Genomic DNA, 21616 nt, shown 5'->3' with positions numbered 1-21616 from the left:
GCTTCTGAGAAAACATCGACTCTCCTGCTCCTTGGGTGCTGCCTGACCTGCTGTGCTTTTCCAGCACCACACTTTTTGACCCTCCATGACAGCCACCAACCTGAACGTAGAGGAGACAGATGATTGCATGCATTGCTGCACTGCTGGCAGTGAGGATCGTTGTGTCCAACATACCTATCTGCCATTTACCCCCCCACCGCGACCCCCCCCTCCCTGTATGTGGATATTTCTGATTGCCGGCAGTACAGGTGAGTTAAAAAGGTGGTAAGTCAGTGACGGTACTCCGAGTGCCAGCAGCCTGGGTTATTTCTTCCTCAACCTGCTGCAGAGCTATCACTGTGAGGTACTCACCGGGTTTTGCTCCTGTAGTTTCTAAAGCTAATATTCCCATCAAAGTGTCAGGGTATGAGGTGGTTTTGGGGGGGGGGTGGGGGGTGTACAGGTGGTAGCCTTACCAGTGCTTCATCTGAGACCTCCATTGCCTTGGCTGCAACGATGCAGGAGGGCACTTCTGCAGGAGCCTGGTGTTTCCCTGCATTGTAGCAGAAGCTGCAAGACAAAAGAAAGGGAAGGTGTCGTGGCCAGTGGCTTGAAGTGGAATGACAGTGGGGTAAATGTGACAGTGATGATGGAATGAAAAGTGGTACTTGAACAAATAGAAATATCTTTCCTTTATTTGTCAGAGCATTGAGTGCAGGGGTTGGGAGATCGTGTTGTGGCTGTAGAGGACTTTGGTTAGGGCACTTTGGAATATTGTGTGCAATTCTGGTCTCCCTCTGATCAGAAGGATGTTGTGAAGCTTGAAAGGGTTTAGAAAAGATTTACAATGATGTTGGCAGAGTTGGAGAATTTGAGCTACAGGGAGAGGCTGAACAGGCTGGGGCTGTTTCCCTGGAGCGTCGGAGGCTGAGGAGTGACTTTAGAGGCTTATAAAATCATGAAGCACATGGGTAGGATAAATAGACAAAATCTTTTCCCTTAAGTGTGGGAGTCCAGAACTAGACAGCATAGGTTTTCATGCAGAGGGTGGTGCGTATATGGAATGAGCTGCCAGAGGTAGTGGTGGAGGCTGGTACAATTACAACATTTAATTAGCATCTGGTTGGGTACACGAATAGGAAGGGTTAGAGGGATATAGGCCAAGTGCTGGCAAATGGGATGAGATTAGGTTCAGATATCTGGTCGGCATGGACAGGTTGGATCAAAGGGTCTGTTTCCAGGCTATACATCCCTATGACTCCTTTAGGCACCTTTGCCACTCAACAAGATCCTTTCCAATCTCCTTGTGACCTCAACTCAGCAACTGAAGCAAGGTCCCAGCACCCAAAACATTGACTCTGCTTTCTCTCCACAGATGTTGCCAGATCTGCTGAGTTTCTGCAGCAACTTCTTAATTTGTTTCTTGATTTGTTTCAGATTTCCAGCATCTGCAGTTCTTTGTCTTTTGAGACCTCAACTCCGTTTTCCTGCCTGCACTCTTGACTGATCCAAATAAGGAACAAAGGACTGCTAGGTACTAGTAGATAAGTACCTACCTCATTGTGTTCCAGCTTCCTTGAGGTAAAGATCTACATTTCTTAAGCATTTTAACATTATCCTTTGTAGTTGCTCGCAAACGTTGATCCTGCACTCTCCTATTTGGGGGTCCAAGGAGAAGACAATTCTGTTTTTAGAATTGAGGATAATGGTTTGGTGTCATGATTGGACCAATACCCAAGGCAAGTGCCACAACCAGGTGAAATCATTTAAGAAGCTTTATCCTAACTGGATGTGTTCAGAGGAGGAAATGCTTGGGTTGAGATGGCCGAGTATGTGGACTTAGCCTACGAGTTCATCTGGGACTCAACTGTACCACGATGTAACTTGGAGAGACCTGGTTCTGTTGTAAGGTGGAAAGTGAATATAATGGTACAATTATACAAGGAGAATGTCAGCATGGGAATCTGCCCTGCTCCATTATTGATGGGGCATTTTGTTTTACCCTGGCACTATTTAGTAGATTGGGGATGTTTCTGGATTTTAATGCTCATGAAGTGTTGAATATCATTGTAACGGATGAATTGAATTGCCAGATTTATGTATGACATCTGTGGTATTGCCTGAAGATTCACAACATCTCTGGTGGAGAATCAATGCTCCAAACCATTTACAACATTCAACAGCAGAATGAAAATATTTGAGAAGAAATATGGGTCCTTAGTATCCTCTGCTGGATCTTAATAATTATAGAATAGAATCCCTACAGTGTGGAAACAGGCCCTTCGGTCTCACCGACCCTCTGAAGAGTACCTACCCAGACCCATTGCCCCCACCCTATATTTACCCCTGACTAAAGCACCTAACCCACACATCTCTGAATAATATGGGACAATTTAGCATGGCCAATCCATCTGACCTGCACATCTTTGGATTGTGGGAGGAAACCAGAGCACCCGGAGGAAACCCACCTAAAAACAGGGAGAATGTACAAACTCCACGCAGACAATTACCCGAGGCTGGAATCAAACCTGGGTCCCTGGCACTATGCTAACCACTGAGTCAAATGCACACTGGAAATGGCATGGCGCTGTTTTTAAAGCATGTTATCAGAAAATAAATCTGATTGTAATAGATTTTATTATCACGCAGCAAAGATGCAGAAGCGATGAAACTTGAGTGTGAGTGTTGTGAGGATTCTGACAAACTACCATCACTTAAAGTGAATTTGTACAATGGACTCAAAAATTGAAATGAAGATGTAGCTGATTCATTTTCAGCTACATGATTAGGCTACATTTTTGCCTATTCTGCTATAGGATTATGTATGTAAAACATGGTTGGATTAAATCAGTTAAATTTGCTGAGATGACTGTGGCTAAATGAGTAAAAATATAGCAATGATCGATTTGTGTGAATGAACAAATATGAATTCCTATGGTGAAAGGAAAAGATAATAAAGAGCCAATGAAGCCTATAATTATAAGAGGTCAGAAAGCATCCCACTGGTACCAATTTGAAGTGATTATCAACACTGCCACAGAGAAAAAAAATCTAATTAAGGGAAACTTGCAACTTGTAATTTAGTTGCATTCAGAGTAGAGGGGAACTTGAAACAGTGTGAAAGATCTACCTGTCTGACTCTGATCACCATGTGAAATTTTTGAGGCTCTCCTTAACCTTCTTTAAAATGTTGGCACTTCTGAAATAGTTCCAGGACACATAGACATTTCCATCATGGAGGAAACCATTCAGCCAGGCATGCCCATGCCAGTCAACAAAGATCTGACTACACTAATCCCATTTTCCAGCTCTGATCCACAGTCCTGAAGGCTATGGTTAATGAATATCTGAATACTGCCTGAATGTTATGAGAATTTCTGACTCAACTACCCTTTCACACTTTGCATGAAAAAAAAGTTCTACTCAAATCCTCTCCTAGTCTTCTAACTTGTATCTTAAATCTGTGCCCCTCATTACTGACTCTTGTACTAATGACAAAAGAGCCTTCCTGTGCCTCTCAATCTTTAACATATCTATCAGGTCACCTCTCAACCCTTGCTGTTCTAAGGAAAGCAATCACAGCTTTTCCAGTCTTCCATCATAGTTCAGACCATCCAGCCTAGGCAGCATCATGTTAAACCTCCTCTGCACCTTCTCCAGAGCAACCAAAACTTTCTATAATGCAGTGACCAGATCTTATGCAGAATTCCAGTTGTGGCCAAACTCGTGTTTTATACGGTTCCAGCATAAACTCTCTGCTCTTGTATTCTCTGCCTCAGCTAATGAAGGCAAGCATTTCCCCATATGCCTTCTTAACCACCTTATCTTTCTGCACTGCCATCTTCAGGGATCAGTGGATATACACATCAAGGTCCATCTGATCTTCAGTACTTTCCAGGATATTTCTATTCATCCTGTGCCTTGTTTCCCCTCTCCAATGCATTACACCATGTTTTTCTGGGTCAAATTCTATTTGCCTCTCCCCTGCTCAGCTGACCAGTTGATATCCAATCACACTTTACAGCTATTGTCCTCACTATTTATCACCCCATCAATGTTCATGTCATCCACAGATATCTTCATTACGCCCCTCCACTTAAGTTCAAATAATTAACACATTTCTAGTCACAGAAACATTCATCTACCATCTTAGTTTGCTTCCTGACTCTCAGCCAATTTTGGATCCAATGAGCCTTCTCATATGTGGATTTCATGGTTTCTTATTTTCTTGACCAGCCTGCAATGACGGACCTGATCACAAATCTTGCTAAAGTCCATATTGACTGCATCACATACCCAATCTCCTCAACAATCCTGGTTACTTACCCTCCAAAACTATTGATCAAGTTTGTCAAACATGAACTTCCCTTGACAGATACATGCTGACTATGTCTGATTAATTGGTGTCTTTCAAATTACAGCTTTCGCCTGTCCCTTAGAATTTTGTTGAATAATTTCCCCACCACCAAGTTTAGACTGACCAGGCTGCACTTTCCTTGTCTATCCCTGCCTCCCTTTGTTAATTACAGGACAACTTTAGTGCTCCTCTAATCCTCTGGCATGTCACCTGTGGTCAGAGAGGATTTAAAAATGATAGTCAGGTGTCTTGGTCGGCTCCTTCCTTGCCTCCCTGAACAGCCTGGGATACATTTTATCCAAGCCTGCGCATTGATCCACTTTTGACTTTGTTCGACCAGGAGCAGTGATAACATCTTTGACAGCTGATCATGCAGTGTGTAAACCATCTCTGATCGCCACAGGTTTTGAACACATGTACAGAGCAGTATAAAAAGGCATACCTTTCCTTTGTCATCTCTGTAAAACTGGACATAGGGCAGCTTGAAGGGAATGAGAAGAATCTATGGAGGAAATATGTAATCTCTTTAGTCTCCTGGTTGAGTTAGGGCAAAAAAATAAGTTGGGAGGGTTTAGTGTCATTGGTGAATTAATACTGTTACTTGATTGGATTTATTATTGTCAGATGTATCTAAGTACAGTCAAAAGTTTTGTTTTATGTGCAGTACAGGCAGATCATAACATACAAATATCATAGGGTGGATAGAGCAAGGAATACAAAGATATGGCTGCAAAAAAGGTGCATAAAAACAAGATCGATATTAGATTTGAAATTTGAGAGGTCCATTCAGTGGTCTAATGACAGTAGAAAAGAAGCAGTTCTTGTACCTGTTGGTATGTGTATTTAAACTCTTGTACCTTCTGTCCAATGGATGAGATCAGAGATAGGTTAGCTGCCTTTCTATGGCAACAAGAAATATAGATGGAAGGAAATGGATGGAAGGTTGGCTTATGCAATGGTCTGGGCTGTGTTCACAACTTTCTGTGGTTTCTTCTGGTCCTGGGCAGAGTAGTTGCCGTACCAAGCTGTGGTGCATTCTGATACAATGCTTTCTATGGTGCATCTGTAGAAGTTTGTGAGAGTCGTATGGACATGCCGAATTTCCTTAGCCTCCTGAGGAAGAAGAGGAGTTGCTGTGCAATTAAATTGAAAGAAAACACTTAGTAAGACTTTTTCACTTATTGGTCCTGCATAATATTATTTGCCTGTTCTTTTTCCATGATAGGACAATACTCATATGATTTTGGAATATATTTGGATAAAAGTACTTCAAATATGTCCTGGTACTGTATCTTTTGTTGGCATCATCATTTATTCTATTAATACTGAACTCTGATAATGGGTCAGTGTTATATATGAGAATAAAAATATCCCCCTTTAACAACTGAGCTTTTGCAACAAACCTCTCTGGCTGCCACCATTACATTTCCCCATCTTTATCGCTGTTTTCTGGATGTTGATGAGCTACATTTTCCAAATATTAAATGCTTTTGTTCTTTCTCTGCTCTAACCTGAGCATGTCCAATGCATGCTGACCTTAATTGTCATCTTCTCTTTCTAATGATTGAACAGCGGCCTTATTGACATTTCTGCTCCTCCCTTTCCATGGTTTATGCCCTTTCTGAAAATCTCGTCATTAAAAATATTTGTTTATCTATCATGCCAATTGTGACCAGATCTCATTAATTACCACAGATTTAAAAAGAGAGTTAACTGTGCTGCATAGATGATGAAGTTGATCGATTGTAATGAAGCTTTAGAAATTGAGCAATAAATGGATAATATCAGAGTATTGAAAACTGTATGAGGTCAGGAAGTCTGCTGCTGACAGTTAACAGAAGCTTTTACTTACATGTCATGACGTAAGGGTTACACATAAGGGAGAGCTTCAGTGCCAGAATTCCCGTCCACTTTTTCAAATTTTGTGTCCACCTGAGAAGGCAGACTGAGTTTGACAGGAAGGACTCTATTTTTAATGCCGCACCTCTGTCATGCAGTATTCCATCAGTGCTACAATGAAGCATTTTCTGAACGTGCACAGATCTCTGCAGTGGGTCTGGGTGGAAATGAAGGTGCAAGAATGTCCAATTGCATCACCGAAGCTTTTCCGTATCTATAAAATATTCAGCTAGCAGAGCATCATCATCTCTATTGACCTGCACAATGACATTTTACTAGATTTTAACAATATTATTTTGAGTTTTCACCTCCAGCAAAAATATTACCATTGGCAAAAATCAAACCCTTTGTTCCAAATAACAGCAATGTTAGTAATTAAACAACCATAACTTCACAAGGATCTCACGAAAATTAGATTAATTTTCTCCAAAATGAATCAAGTTGACACTTAATGTGTCAAAGGGAGCAAAAGTTATTTTGTGAAAATCTTTTCCATTGTTTCCATATTATGATAAGTCTCGGAATGAGCTAAATACATGTCACAGATAGTAGTTTGTGTTTGAAATGTGCTTCAACAGCTGTGGAGAAACTCCTTTGAATTCCAAAAACAACACACTTTGTTACATTTTCCCCATTTTATTTTTTCACAGGTCGTGAGGTGACCATCAGACAACATGTTTTACAGCACTAGTCATCTCTAATATTATAATAAAGTGCAAGGTTCATCACTCACATGAGTATTAAATGAATAACATGTTTTTCTTGAAGAATGGCTGTACAATCTATCCCAACCAGGCAAGAAAACAGCAGCTTTAATGAATCTGCATGCACTTCATTTCAGCTGAATCAGCCTAATGAAACATTTTAACGTGCAACGTTGCACCAAATAAGCAGAGAATAGAAACAAATACTGGAGAAATCCATCAGGTCTGGCTGTATCTGTGGATTGAGAAAAAGTGTTAATGTTTCAAATCTAGTGTGACTTTTCCTCAGAACTGAAAGCTGTTGGAAAGTAGCTTCTTTTGGATAAAAAGGAAGAGCAAGAGGGTAGATGATACAGAATGTCAAAGCAAAACAAAGGAGTTGTTTGGAGAAAAAAAAAGTGCAGTAGAAAGGGTGTAAATTAAGCTGTAAAACAGAGAGAATTGCAACAGTTAACAATCCCTTTGACTTTTGTATTGGGCATTTCTCTCATTTGCCTTCTTGCTCCAATACAATAATTACTCAACACTTGGAAGTTGTCTTCAGTTAGTTGGTTACCTCTGCAGTAAGTGACCTATGCAAATTAATTCCTCACAAGGGCAAAGGAGCTTTTACAGAGAACTGGCATCATTCTGATAGGCCAGAACTTCCCCCCTCTGTTTAACCAATCTAGGATGTATAAATCTAGTGCAATGAAAGCATAACCCTGATTCTTTAGCCCACATCATGTCAAGTGATAATCCCCATCATTAATGAATGTTGGAAACTGCCAATACAAAAGAAGGAGATCCAGAATCAAGTCACAAAGATCATTACAAACAAGGACCAATCTTTCTACTGGGTCTCTAGAGACAGCGCATTACCCTCATATTGTGGATCATCAGACACAAATTCCATTCATTGGATTAATCTCATAAAGAAAATGTAACTTGTTGCAACACTACATGTAATTGGACTGTGTATTAATTTCATGGCACAACCCAAGTTTCTTTACAGTGGGAGAGATTATGTAACATATATGAAAGGAAGGCCAAAGGACTACATTTTCAAGAGATTTCTGAAGATTAGCAAAATGTAGCGAGCTGATGGGACCCAGGATGGGAATTCTGCACTCGATGAAGCTTTGTCACTGATAGTGCTGCAGGTGGTGGTGGAGAAAATAGTGGCGGAGCAGAAGGTGGCAAAATAGAGGTTGGCATGTCCACCGTCCTTGCGATATCCCAGGTAACTAGGAAAATGCTGTGATGTGGTGTACTTTTGGCTATAAATTGGTTAGCACCCACTTATGAGTGTATCAGTTGCAACTTGCAATCTGTCTGTCCCATTTCCCTTGTCACAGGCCACAATCGAACATCATAACACCGTCTTGTTTGAACGATTTTAGGATGCAGACTGATCTGCACTGCTAGCTGGCTGCACATTCAACAGGGAGCCCAAACGAATGCAAAGTCAGTATGTCCCATCTAGTTCCTTGCTCTAAAAGATAGTCCATCTCTTCATGATGCCGTTCCTTTACTGTCACTGTGCCAAAAATCTGGAACCCCTTCTCAAACGGCACTGTGATGGACCTACACTACACAGACTGTAGCATTTCGAAAGGGGTTTCATACCAGCTTCTCAAAGGCAAAACGATATGAGCAAAGAATGCTAACCTTGCCAGTGGCATTCTCATCCTATGAAAGAATGAAAAAATGAATGCCGTAAAGGTAGGAACTGAAGAAACATGGGCCTCTTGTCTTGAAAGGAGACCATTATTGAATTGATCTTGAAAAATGGAAAAGTTTCTTTACAAAATGACTTCAAACTCAATATTAAGTCAAGAGAGAGTGCAATTTCATAGTTATGGTGAAGGATATCTTTCCTGAAAATTATCTGTGGGTAAAGGACAAAAAGGAAGAACCTGCATTTACATAGTGTTTCCACAACCTCAGGACATCCAAAAGGGTTTTGCAGCTAATGAGGTCCTCTTTGAAGTGTAGTAATTGTTTCAGTGTAGGAAAACACAGGAGCCAATTTGTACACAGCAAGATCTGACAAAAGTTTTTGTAACAAACAGGTAGTAGTTTTTAAATGATGGTGGGTAAGGAAGTAAAGGTTAGAACTCAGGCACCATGAAAGTAATGATTAAAAAAATGGGAATTTCTTTGGCTAATGTTAAAATAACCTTTTCTCAATCTTTTAATCTTGTTAATATTTGTTTCAGGAAAATTCCTTCTTTGACTGTAGAGGATTTTGCAACTCGAATTTATTGTCTACTTTGAATACCAATGTCAATGTTAAATCTTGAACAATTCTCGGTCAGATTAACTTATAAATAACCTTTAATAACTGAGCAACATTGACACCTGAGTGAGGCTGCCAAATTACAAGGAGTATTACGTTGTGGGATCACATTGCCCAGGGACTGCTCTAACATTGGCAGGGGTGGCATGATGGCACAGTGGTTAGCACTGCTGCCTCACAGTGCTAGAGACCTGGGTTTAATTCCTGCCTCAGGCAACTGTCTGTGTGGAGTTTGCACATTCTTGCTGTGTCTGCGTGGGTTTCCTCTGGGTGCTCCGGTTTCCTCCACAGTCCAAAAGAGTGCAGGTTAGGTGAATTGGCCATGCTAAGTTGCCTGTAGTGTTAGGTGAAGGGGTAAATGTAGGGGAATGGGTCTGGGTGGGTTGCTCTTCAGAGGGTCAGTGTGGACTTGTTGGGCCGAAGGGCCTGTTTCTACACTGTAAGTAATCTAAACTCAATTCACATATGTGTGATTTTCACAACCATTGGGATAACTTCAACCCACACATGTCAACCAAGGTTAAAATGGTAGCACACTTGTCTCTGAATCACAAACATCCAGCTTTATGTTCTATTGTGGAATTTCAGCACAAGCTCCAGTGAAATGCTGCATTAGTGCTGTAGGAAAAGCCAGCTTTTATTGGGATGTAATCCCGAATGTCCATTTTGTCTCCTTTGGGTGGGTGCAAATGATCCTTTGGCATTGTTTTCAGGATATTTTCCCCTCAATCAACATCAGAGAGAGAAAACAGAGCTTGTTAGCAGAATATGTTAGAACATTTAAAAAAAATCTAATTGATTATTTACAGAGTCAAGTGTGTGCTTTCCTCCAGTTTTAAAACTTCAGAGAAACAGCTGGAATTTTGGCAGTATCACAATGACTTAAATTTACTTCGGGGGGGCGGGCCATGAGCAACTTTCTTAAGCGTGGCCATTAACATAGTGTAGGTTGTGGGTGTTTGCTGTATGCATATTTACTGCTGTGTTTTGAAAGGGCATCATTAAATGTAAAGCCCTTTAAGCTGTCAAGTGCAAGTAGAAGTGCAATCTCCTATTTTTTATTAGTCTGCATTAAATAGAATTTCCAAGCCTCAGAATTGAGTAAAGTGTGTGTGTACTCAGCACCATTCATTCCTTGGGATCATACCTCTGTGTCACTATCAAACACAGATTTATGTGTGCAAATGTCGACTTCAGTGGGGAGACCTGTTGCTCAATTCTGAAATAAAATCCACAAATAAGCAATTTTTGGCTAGAAATCCAGACAAAATAAATTGCGTGATTAGAATTTAATATTTAAAAATTTATTTCAGTCAGCAGTTCAAATGGCATCAAGAGGTAACACAAAATTCACTTCATACAATAGATTTTAACAAATATTCGATCTAATTGATTATTTACAGTGTCAATTTTGTGCTTTCCTTCAGTTCTCACATTTTTGAGAAACAGCTAGGATTTTGTTATATCATAATGAGTTAAATTTACTTCAGGAAGGTCACGAGCAACTTTCTCAAGTGTGAGCTCAGATTCTAAAAGAATGATCACACTCACAGCTGCTTTTAATTCTTGATGTCCTTTTTCATGGTCCTTCACTCTTTGAGGTTGGCCATTGGAATTTACATCATCTGTTTCTGTCAATTTTGCTTTAGTTTGCTCATGGAGTATCTAATGAGGAGAATACAATGCTCAGTAACAATACAATAGCATTAACCAACAATAAGGCTGTGAAAAGTGCTGGTGTGCGACTTGCTTCTACATTTGCCAGTATATCTTCAGCACAGAACTTCCAATGAAGACTTCAGGACTGTGGTGGCATTTTCGATTTGAAATAATGTGGCAAGTGAAGCTATAAATAATGAACAAGATGTGTTAATTTCTTAAGGAATTAGGTTTGATGCTCTCAATGCCTTCTTTTAATTCTATTCCATGATATTCAAAATCACTAATTTGAGGTAACAGAATAGAATATCTCCCATATTTAGTGAGGATTTGAAAACCTACTGTTGAGAAATTAATATGGTTGGCGCATCACCACATTAGAAAGAAATCAGAGAACTCAGCAATTGATGACTACAGCTGATGAGCAAAATAGTGAAAAATGCAGGAGGTAGGAAGTCTCAAGGAGCTGAGATGTTCACTGTTTTGATCTGTGTGTGGATGAAATCATTGTAAGGAGTTCTGATTTCAATATCGGGATGCAGCAAAAAAGCAAGAACAATTCTTTGGAATTCTAGGGAAAGACTTCAAGCAACATTGACTCAATGCTAGTCATATTAATTGCTGTAGACCCCAGGCAGGTCATAGAAGACAGATCGGGACTGGACAAGGGAAACATCAATTATCAAAAGATGACAACCTTTTGTTTTTGAATTACTTTACAGTAATCCCTTTTTAATTAATATTTGTGAAACTTCCACTTTCTTTTAACTATTGTCTTGATTTTTAATACATGGCATCCACTATTTTGTCAAGTGTGTGAAAATAATTTAAAGTGACTTGTACGTGCATTGCTTTGAAATGCCTGTCTATATTGTATGTTACATAGTTGCTACAACATCTACAGAATATACTATATCTTGGTCATCAATTGTAGTTTATTTCTCAATAAACCTAAATTAGTATGCCTCTTTAATCATTAAGTGTGTTGTATGTCATTAACCTGCTTTGTTATTAATCATTAACAAATCCTTACAGAAGATTGAGTTTTCCCTTGATTTGATTGAAGTACTCAGTGTTCTATATACATTAATGTAATGGCTGAGAGGTGGGTGGTAGAAAAATGAACTCCAAGAGCAACTCAGTCAAACCCATTCTTGCATACACAACATCACTGGCAATGGCCTGGCATTAGCTCACTTGAGCATTTCAGTCACAAAATAGCAAAGAGAGGCTTCTAAAAAGATCCATTCAGTCCAATGGCATACTTCAACCACAGAATGTCAACCAGGAAATAGGAAATCTCACAGTAAGTGGGAAATAAATTACAAGTTTAATAATAACTCCATACAGTGATTGACTAAGAGACGTGTGTTTGTCCATTATTTGGCACAATGGCATCCATCTTAGTACGGTACCTAAATCATGTCAAATGTGTTGAAATCCATTTTGAATACTTATACAACTTTGCTCATAGACTATGTCTGAAAGTTCTGCAAAATCATTTGTCAAACATAATTATTCTTCTTCAATATTGCTTGTTTAAAACTTGATATTCATTCAAACTTAGACTGCAACATCAGTCTCCCTTCTCCGACTGCTCACACTGCTGACTGGACTAATAGGCCGTTGCTGTTGAACTGAGCTTTGGTGTACTTTATCAGGGACATCAGCCAAGGAGTTATATGATGGCAAATGTCCTGGTGATGTGGGATTCACCTTTTGGCCTGCTAATATCTGTTCTGTAGTGTAATTTGTCCAATTCTGCTCAGTAGATGATTTGTTGCAGCTCTGGTAAGGTCCATGAATCTGTTCCACTGATGGGTACATGTACTCCATTGGTATTGACTCCTTTTTAACGTAGGCAGCTCCTGGAAATTCAGACAATTTTGGACAGAGTTGTTTCTTGGAATTCACCTGAAGGTTTCTAAAAATACATTTGCCAATGAGGTGGAACATTTCCAAAAAGTTCAGCAGCAGTGATATTAGACCTACCACAAACATAAATAAGATGAAAATGGTCTTCTCTGTGGGGCGAGATATAAAGCAATCTACCTTATGTGGGCAGGGAATTCTTTGACAGACATAATTGGCAGGCATCACAAAACCATATAAATACCATTGACCAAGTAGAAAGCTCAGTTCAAATGTCATCTTGAAGATAATGCTAAGCGTGTAGGTGCACATCAGTGCTCCCCTAATTTCAACCTTTCCGTTCTCATCAATGGCATACTTTAACTTCTTTTTTTCAATCTCTTTCAAAACGCGTTCAGTTTGGTTGTCTTTGCTCTGCAGGGACCTCAGTGTCTCCTCTCGTTGCTTCAGTTTTTCCTCCTGCCTTGATATGTGTATCACATGGCCCAAGTAGATAAGTGTTGGTGTTGACACAAAGAGGATTTGCAACACCCAGTAGCGGACGTGTGAGATTGGAAAAGCCTTGTCGTAGCAAACATTCTCACAACCTGGTTGTTCTGTATTGCAATCGAAATCCGACTGCTCATCATCCCACACATACTCTGCTGCTGTGCCGAGGATCAGAATCCGAAATATGAAGAGCACAGTGAGCCAGATCTTGCCAATGACTGTTGAGTGTTCCTGTACTTCATCGAGGAGCTTTTCCAAAAAACTCCAATCTCCCATCTTTTTGATCTCTCTCCTGTCAATGATAAGGGCAGTTACTCAGTGCCAGTTATGGCTAAGTTTACCGCATTAATGCAGCTGCCATCACATACTCTACAAATTATAAATATTTATCCTTAATAGCCAGTTAAGATAAGCAGAATGACTAATTTTAGTGTGTGGTAGTGTTAAATTCATGATAGTGAGTTTACAGTCCTTTCTTTATCTCTGACAATTTTTGCATTGAATATCTCATTTTGTAATTAGGATAAACATTGGGATTTGATCACTAAAGACTTAATTCAAGAGCAGATGGTGTAATTTTATTGAGATCATTGGAGTAGGAGATCAGCCCCTTGAACCCCTTCCTCCATTCAATGAAATTGTGGTTGACCCAGTTGCTCAACTCCATTGACTTGCTGTTTTCCATAACCTTTATTGAAAAGACATGCCCAGCTTTGAGAAATTTCAATTGATTAAGCACTCACAGCCTTCTGGGGGCAAAAGCTTCTGGTATGTGGGCATTTTGTATGTAAAAGAAATTCAAAATTTGGGAGAAGATTTGTAGCTCGGGCGCTCATTGTTGTGGTTCTGTTCGCTGAGCTGGGAATTTGTGCTGCAGACGTTTCGCCCCCTGTCTAGGTGACATCCTCAGTGCTTGGGAGTCTCCTGTGAAGTGCTTCTGTGATCTTTCCTCCAGCATTTGTACTGGTTTGAATCTGCCACTTCCGGTTGTCAGTTCCAGCTGTCTGTTGCAGTGGTCGGTATTTTGGGTCCAGGTCGATGTGTTTATTGATTGAATCTGTGGATGAGTGCCATGCCTCTAGGTATTCCCTGGCTGTTCTCTGTTTGGCTTGTCCTATAATAGTAGTGTTGTCCCAGTCGAATTCATGTTGCTTGTCATCTGCGTGTGTGGCTACTAAGGATAGCTGGTCGTGTCGTTTTGTGGCTAGTTGGTGTTCATGGATGCGGATTGTTAGCTGTCTTCCTGTTTGTCCTTTGTAGTGTTTTGTGCAGTCCTTGCATGGGATTTTATACACTACATTGGTCTTGCATGTGCATGTGTGGCTACTAAGGATAGCTGGTCGTGTCGTTTCGTGGTTAGTTGGTGTTCATGGATGCGGATCGTTAGCTGTCAACCTGTTTGTCCTATGTAGTGTTTTGTGCAGTCCTTGCGTGGGATTTTGTACACTACATACAGCCAGACTACTGCGACCACTAGGACTCATAACAGTACACAAACCATCAGCCACTCTCAGACAACAACTCACCAGAATGAAGGACCTGATACCCAGCATGAGCAAAACCAATGTAGTGTACAAAATCCCATGCAAGGACTGCACAAAACACTACATAGGACAAACAGGAAGACAGCTAACGATCCGCATCCATGAACACCAACTAGCCACAAAACGACACGACCAGCTATTCTTAGTAGCCACACATGCAGATGACAAGCAACATGAATTCGAATGGGACAACACTACTATTATAGGACAAGCCAAACAGAGAACAGCTAGGGAATTCCTAGAGGCATGGCACTCATCCACAGATTCAATCACTAAGCACATCGACCTGGACCCAAAATACCGACCACTGCAACGGACAGCTGGAACTGACAGCCGGAAGCGACAGATTCAAACCACTACAAATGCCGGAGGAAAGATCACAGAAGCGCTTCACAGGAGGCTCCCAAGCACTGAGGATGTCACCTAGACAGGGGACGAAACGTCTGCAGCACAAATTCCCGGCTCAGCGAACAGAACCACAACAGTAAAAGAAATTATTCTGATTTCATTGCTAAGTGGTCCAACTCTAATCTTAAATATTATATTCCCTTGTTCTGAATTCCTGCAGCAGAGGAAATAGTTTCTCTGTATCTGTTCAATTAAATCCTTTTCTAAACACTGATTAAATCATCTCTCAACTTTCAAAACTCAAAGGAATACAGACCAATAATATGCATCGGCGTCTCATAGTTTAACTTTTTATGCCCTGCTTTAACTTTAGTTACTCTGCCAAGGCCAGTATACCTTTCTTAACATTCAATGTGGAAAATGTAACTCTACAACTCAGAATATGCCTAAACAAGGCTTTGTAAAAATAGATGCTTCATTTTGTATTTTAGTAATCTAAAACTCCTTCAGAAAAAGGTCAACATTCCATTGATCAATGAGGATTCTTTAGTTGTTACTGAATCCCGACACAGTAATATATAAAAACCATACTAGCAGACAAATTAGGAGCAGGACTAGACCACACTGTTCCTTATGCCTGCTTTGGCATTCAATTAGATCACAGCTGATCAAATTCCTCCACATTTCAGCCATTCCCGTCTTTTGAGGAAGAGATTTCCAAAGACTCATGATCTGTGAGAAAAAAAATTCTCATGTCTGTTTTAAATAGGTTGTGCAATACATATAAACAGTGATCCGTAGTTCTAGATTCTCCCACAAGAGAAAACATTCTTTCAACATCCATTCCATTAAGACTCCTCAAGATCTTAAATGTTTCAATCAAATCACCTCCTATTCTTCTAAACCACAGTGAATATGCATCTAGCCTGTCCAACCTTTCCTCATAAAACAATCAATCCAATACTGGTCTAGTCTCCCTTTTCTGAATGGCTTCCAAAGAGATTAATGCTTCTTTACATAAACAGGCCAATACTGTACACAATACTCTAATTGTGGTCCCACCAATGCTCTCTATAACTGAAGCATAACCTCACTGTTTTGTATTCTTCTCAAAGAAAGCGATTTCATTGTATCAGTGTTTCTGTTGACTTGCTGTACATGTAAACTAACTCCTTATGATTTACGCAATGGAAACCCCAGGTCCCTCTGCATCTCAGAGCTCTGAAGTTTTTCATTATTTAGATACGATGTTTACGTTTTATACTTGCTACCAAAATGGACAAATGTACATTTTCCTACATTAGTCTCCATTTTCTAGGTTTTTGCCCACTCACTTAACCCTATCCATATTTCTTTACAGAGTTCCTATGTGATGATCACAAATTACTTTCATATCTATCTTTATGTTACCAGCAAGTATTACATATTATTGTATTCATTCCTTTCAAAGCTCGGTGGGCAACCTTAATCAAAAAGATTTTGGAGGTGAGTTGTGAGAGCAAGAAATTATTTTTCAATTCTGTTAATGACCAGACGGGATTATAATTTTTGTTCTGTTTGAGTTATGACATTGAATCATAGTCTGATATGATGACCTGCTATCACAAGTGCCAGCAGATGAAATCTATGAATTTTTTAATGTGCATGATCATCTGACTGAACCAACTGAAACATTTACATTTCTCAGACATCATTCATGCAATTATAATTCACCCATTACAACTCTTGGTTATGTGCACATGTTCATTTTGTTGCTCTTTTCATATCACTGTTGATGTGATTTGCCTCCAACAGGGTGTTTTATTTGATCAGCCAGTGCTGCCATGTATTCTCTGATAACATAAGAAACAGGGAGTGGATATTATGTATAACCACATCTAGACATTTTCAAGACTAATATTAAGCTATTAATCAACAGAGGAACATATTTCTAGTAGCATGCCATGCTTCCAGTTTTGCCAGTTAAGATGGAATAAGAGATCCTTAAATACCCAGGTTACATGCATACAGTGATGATATCAGGAGCATATTTCTTAAAAGCATTCTGATATAATGAATGTGGGACATAACATTTTGAGTCATACTGTTACTTTAAATAAATAATGACATAGGTTGCAGTCTACATTTAATGTGCAAGATGTATTAGCATGACAATATATAAACTGCCAAATTCTTCAGATTTGTGACTTTAGGGAAATGATAGAAATGACAGTCTATCGATTTGAAACAAAATGTAGATGTGTAAATGGGACCCATTGCTAAACTGTTAAGTGAAAATACGTCAACAAAACTGCAGTTGTCGCACTTACTTGTTCAACTCTGTTGTTCAAGTAAAATTGCATTTTTAAACTGTCAATGTCAATCATACAGAGTCAAACTTTCAAAGGAATGTGACAATGCTCATCCCATCTATAAATAGCCTTTACTCCCTTTTTGGCAAAGAACTTGTTAGGTAACGTGAATTGATCACTCCTCTGTGTTATTGAAAGTGGACCATGCTGTTTGGACTAAGCGTTGAGTTCAGGCTGAGCAATCTTAAAACAAGGTTTGGGCTTCTTTGCTCTTCCCTTCTGTGCAGTGTCATTTCCCAACATTGTTCATTGCAATAATGTTTTTTTTTATGCCATGCACCCATCTGGGATTGATATCTGTTACTCTCAACTTTTTTTCACTTGAGCTATTTCCAGATTCAGAGGCTGTATTATTTAAATATGTTCTGAAGAATTGGGCACTTACCCTCAAACAATGACCATCATTGAAATTTTTTATTTCTGGTGTTAGTAAAATATCCCTGACTACATAAGCCATGATTAATACATAGTACGTGCATCTACTAACACTGGCATAAAAGTAGAGTATTATTATCAAATTATACAGCCTAACAGGCTACAAGGCTCATTCTGTGTTGGCAGTATCTCATGATGCTGTGCTTTCCCACAGCCTTGCAATTGCTTTTCAAGTGTTTACTCAATTCCCTTTTGAGTTATTAGTGTATCTGCTCCCATGACCCTTTCAGTGAGTATTTTCCAGATATAACAACCTGCTGTACATTTCTTTCCTTATAATGCATCTGCTGTTTTGTCAATTGCCTCACATTGGCAATCTCTCATTCCCAGCACTTTCATCATTGCAAACAGTTGCTTCCTATATAATCTATGAAAGCATTAAATAATTTTGAGCATGTCTAATAAGTCTTTCCTTTAATCTCTTCCATTCTAAAAACAACTCCAACACTTCTAGAGTACCCACCTAATTGAGAATCAGAAACCATCTAAAGATTGGAACTATTGGTATGAACACAAACATTATCTCTGGCCAGTTTTTTGCTTCAAGGAATTTTGCTGCCATTCTCAAAACAATGTTAAAAATCACACAACACCAGGTTATAGCTCTGAAAGCTAGTGCTTCCAAATAAACCTGTTGGACTATAATCCGATGTTGTGTTATTTTTAACCTTGTCCACCCTAGTCCAATACTGGGGCCTCCACATCACTCTCCAAACATTAATGAGGGACCATGATGCAGATGCCTTCATCAAAATGTGGTAAGATAAGATGCTGGGGAAACTGAAAGGTCTGAAGGTGGAAGGGCAGCATAGTGGCTCAGTGATTAGCACTGCAGCTTCACAGCACCTGGGACTCGGGTTCGATTCCAGCCTCGGGTGACTGTCTGTGTGGAGTTTGCACAATCTCCCTCTGTCTGTGTGGGTTTCCTCTGGTTTGCTCCCACAATCCAAAGGTGTGCAGGGAAGGTGGATTGGCCATGATAAATTGCCTGCAGTGTTAGATGAATTAGTCAGAGGGAAATGGGTCTGGGTGGGTTACTCAATGGATGGTCAGTGTGGACTTGATGGGCCAAATGACCTGTTTCCATACTACAGGGAATCTAATCTAATCTAAATGTGATAGTGTGACTTACCCATGGTATATTAAAATTGCAAGTGAAACGATAGATAATTTAATGAAAAGACACCGACTTTTGGGGATGGAGTTTTGATGGTTACTCTGAGACCCACAGATTGTGTGCAGTGTTTAGGGAGGTTCTAATATTTGTGAGGAGAAGGAGAGGATACCGAGCCATATGCCTGAATGCAGCCCCAGACGATCAGTTTTAGCTTCAAGGATGATATTCATTGCTTTTCATTGCCAAGACATTCATTGAATTAACTTGCAGTAAGTGATCTTGGGATTGGTCCACTTTCAAAATGGAAAGGGCCAGCTTTGATGGCACGAGCTATCCTTTAATGATTGCTTGTCCCTGCAAAGCCTTGCCCAAATGCCCGGCTTGTCTCCCATCCTATCATGTGTCAGGCGATGGAACAATTGCAAAGATGCTTAAAGTGAACTGACTTGGAAAATGATATAGGGTTGCTTTACAGCCATCACTCTACAAGTCAATGCTGTAGATCCATATTGGCCACTCACTATATCTACCTTGTCCCTTGTCATGACTGTATAACAGTTCCTTTGTGTGGAGTCAGAGGCCATTGCTACATGACTCACAAGTGAGTAAAGTAGTACGGGGAAATTATAGTTTTAATTGTTCTTTAGTGTAACAATGGATAAGTTGGTGCCTGATAAATCTGGATAGTTAGCCTGGAAAGAGAAGAATGCCATAATGCTATAAATTCCACGATTTAAGGTCCAATTTCTCCCATGTCTATTCTGATTGGTACCTATAATAGGGAAGAGAGGGAATAGAATAGGGGAAAGATTTTGCGAAGTAGGGGTTGCCATTTGATACTCAAATGGCTCACTTTTCAAACTCTTAGAAAGCCCCTATGGGTTTGGCACAAAGCTTTGGGTATTCCTGTAAATATCCACACCTGGCCGGGCAGTATCCCTTCATAAAGCTGACCTAGAGGCCCCTTGCCAATTATGATACCTTCTAATGAAGTAACAGCTAAAAGAGAATTCTGGACATCTGGTGTCCTCTTGGGACAGAAATCTTAGAACAAAAAAAAAGCACGTTAGCAGCTTACAAATTAGAGAAAAATGTAGAAATCTGAACGACTCAGAGACACCCCACCTACCACGTCCCCCCACCCACGGACGAGATGCTGGAAATTCAAAATAATTGAGTTCCCTGTTCACCTTCAGAACTCAAGAGAAAAATCCCAACAAAGAATTTCACACCTGCAATAACAACAAATCTCAGCATGGCAAAGAGAAACTGTACATGTCCAATGTTACAACTTCCGTTTTTCTACCCCTGACAATCCAATGTAAGTAGCACTCACAGCATTAGCCTTTACATATTTACCGTACAAAGGGACACCTAAAAAAAATGAAGCAAACTGAACATTCAACCCTATGGAGATACAGACATTTATTTCATTTTTCACTCAAATGATTTCTTTCAGGCATTTCTGTAAAACTCATAAAGTTCAGTTACACCGAGACCGCCATCGACCTTTATCCAGTAGTTTTATAGGGACTGGAATGGAACAACTTACCAAGAGTAAGTTTATAAAAGACACGGGACGCTGTAACTCGATAGCAGGGCTCCAGGATTTGTCCCGTTCCACTGGGCAACGTTTCTTAGAGTTGAAGCATTTAAAGGGAAAGCTCCTCCAACGTCACTATGTTGCGGAATCAGAAGTTGAATTGTTCTTTTTTTTTGACGGGAGATGTAGTTGAATCGGAATGTATGAGTCCTGCACAGCTGACAGCTTCCAGCCACAGGAAGGAAATCAGTTGCATGAACCAGCTCTGTCTATTTCTCCCAGACTGACAGCTCCCAACAATTCCAACTGTACAGATCCCGGAGCTCCAAGCGTCCTCTCCTGTGCAAGCAATATATATATTTATATGTGTATGTACATATACAGTGGATTAAGTTTGATAGCAAATATTACAGGCCTTTTGTTCTCAATCCGGCATTCATTATTAGAGAGAGACTTAATCAGGCATTAGCGTTGAAATGCCCATCAGCCCTGATTGAATGGCGGAGTGGATTCGATGAGCCGAATGGCCTTACTTCCACTCCTGTGTCTTGTGGTGTTATGGTCCTACAGTCCTTAGTCATAGAGGCCTCCAGCACGGGAAAGGGCTCTTCAGCACACCATGTCTATGCTGGTCAAAAGCAACCATAGACTCTTAGACAGAAACAGAACGTGCTATTAAAGCTCAGCAGGTCTTGCAGCATCTGTGGAGAGAAATCAGAGCAAATATTTCAGGTCCAGCGGCTCACAGAGGCATACAGTTGTACAGCACACAAACAGAGCCTTCGGTCCAACTTGTCCATGTGGACTGGATCTCCCAGCCTGACCTCCTCCCAATTGCCAGCACTTGACCTAAATCCCCCCAAACCATTCCTATTCATATACCTATGCAGATTCCATTTAAGTGCTGTAATTGTACTTGCCTCCACCATTTCCTCTGACATCTTGTTCCATACACGCCTGTGTGAAAAAGTTACCCCCTCAGGTCCTTTTTAAATTTTTCCCTTCTCACCATTAAACCCATGCCCTCTAATTTTGGAT

General features: G+C 40.1%; 1 protein-coding gene across 1 annotated transcript; it reads right to left on the bottom strand.

Annotated features, from left to right (window-relative positions):
- Positions 1-10502: 10502 nt before the first annotated feature.
- Positions 10503-21216, bottom strand: LOC132830151 (gap junction alpha-4 protein-like). The gene is made up of 2 exons (XM_060847667.1): positions 20588-21216; positions 10503-13532 (listed from the first exon to the last, which is right to left on the bottom strand). The coding sequence occupies exon 2, from the start codon at positions 13514-13516 to the stop codon at positions 12443-12445; it is 1074 nt and encodes a 357-aa protein (XP_060703650.1). The 5' UTR covers positions 13517-13532; positions 20588-21216; the 3' UTR covers positions 10503-12442.
- Between the last annotated feature and the right edge of the window lie 400 nt (positions 21217-21616).

This window comes from Hemiscyllium ocellatum, chromosome 30 (genome assembly GCF_020745735.1).
Source record: "Hemiscyllium ocellatum isolate sHemOce1 chromosome 30, sHemOce1.pat.X.cur, whole genome shotgun sequence".
Lineage (NCBI taxonomy): Eukaryota > Metazoa > Chordata > Chondrichthyes > Orectolobiformes > Hemiscylliidae > Hemiscyllium > Hemiscyllium ocellatum.
Note: the sequence above shows the minus strand (reverse complement) of the source record. Positions and strands in the feature narration are given on the sequence as shown.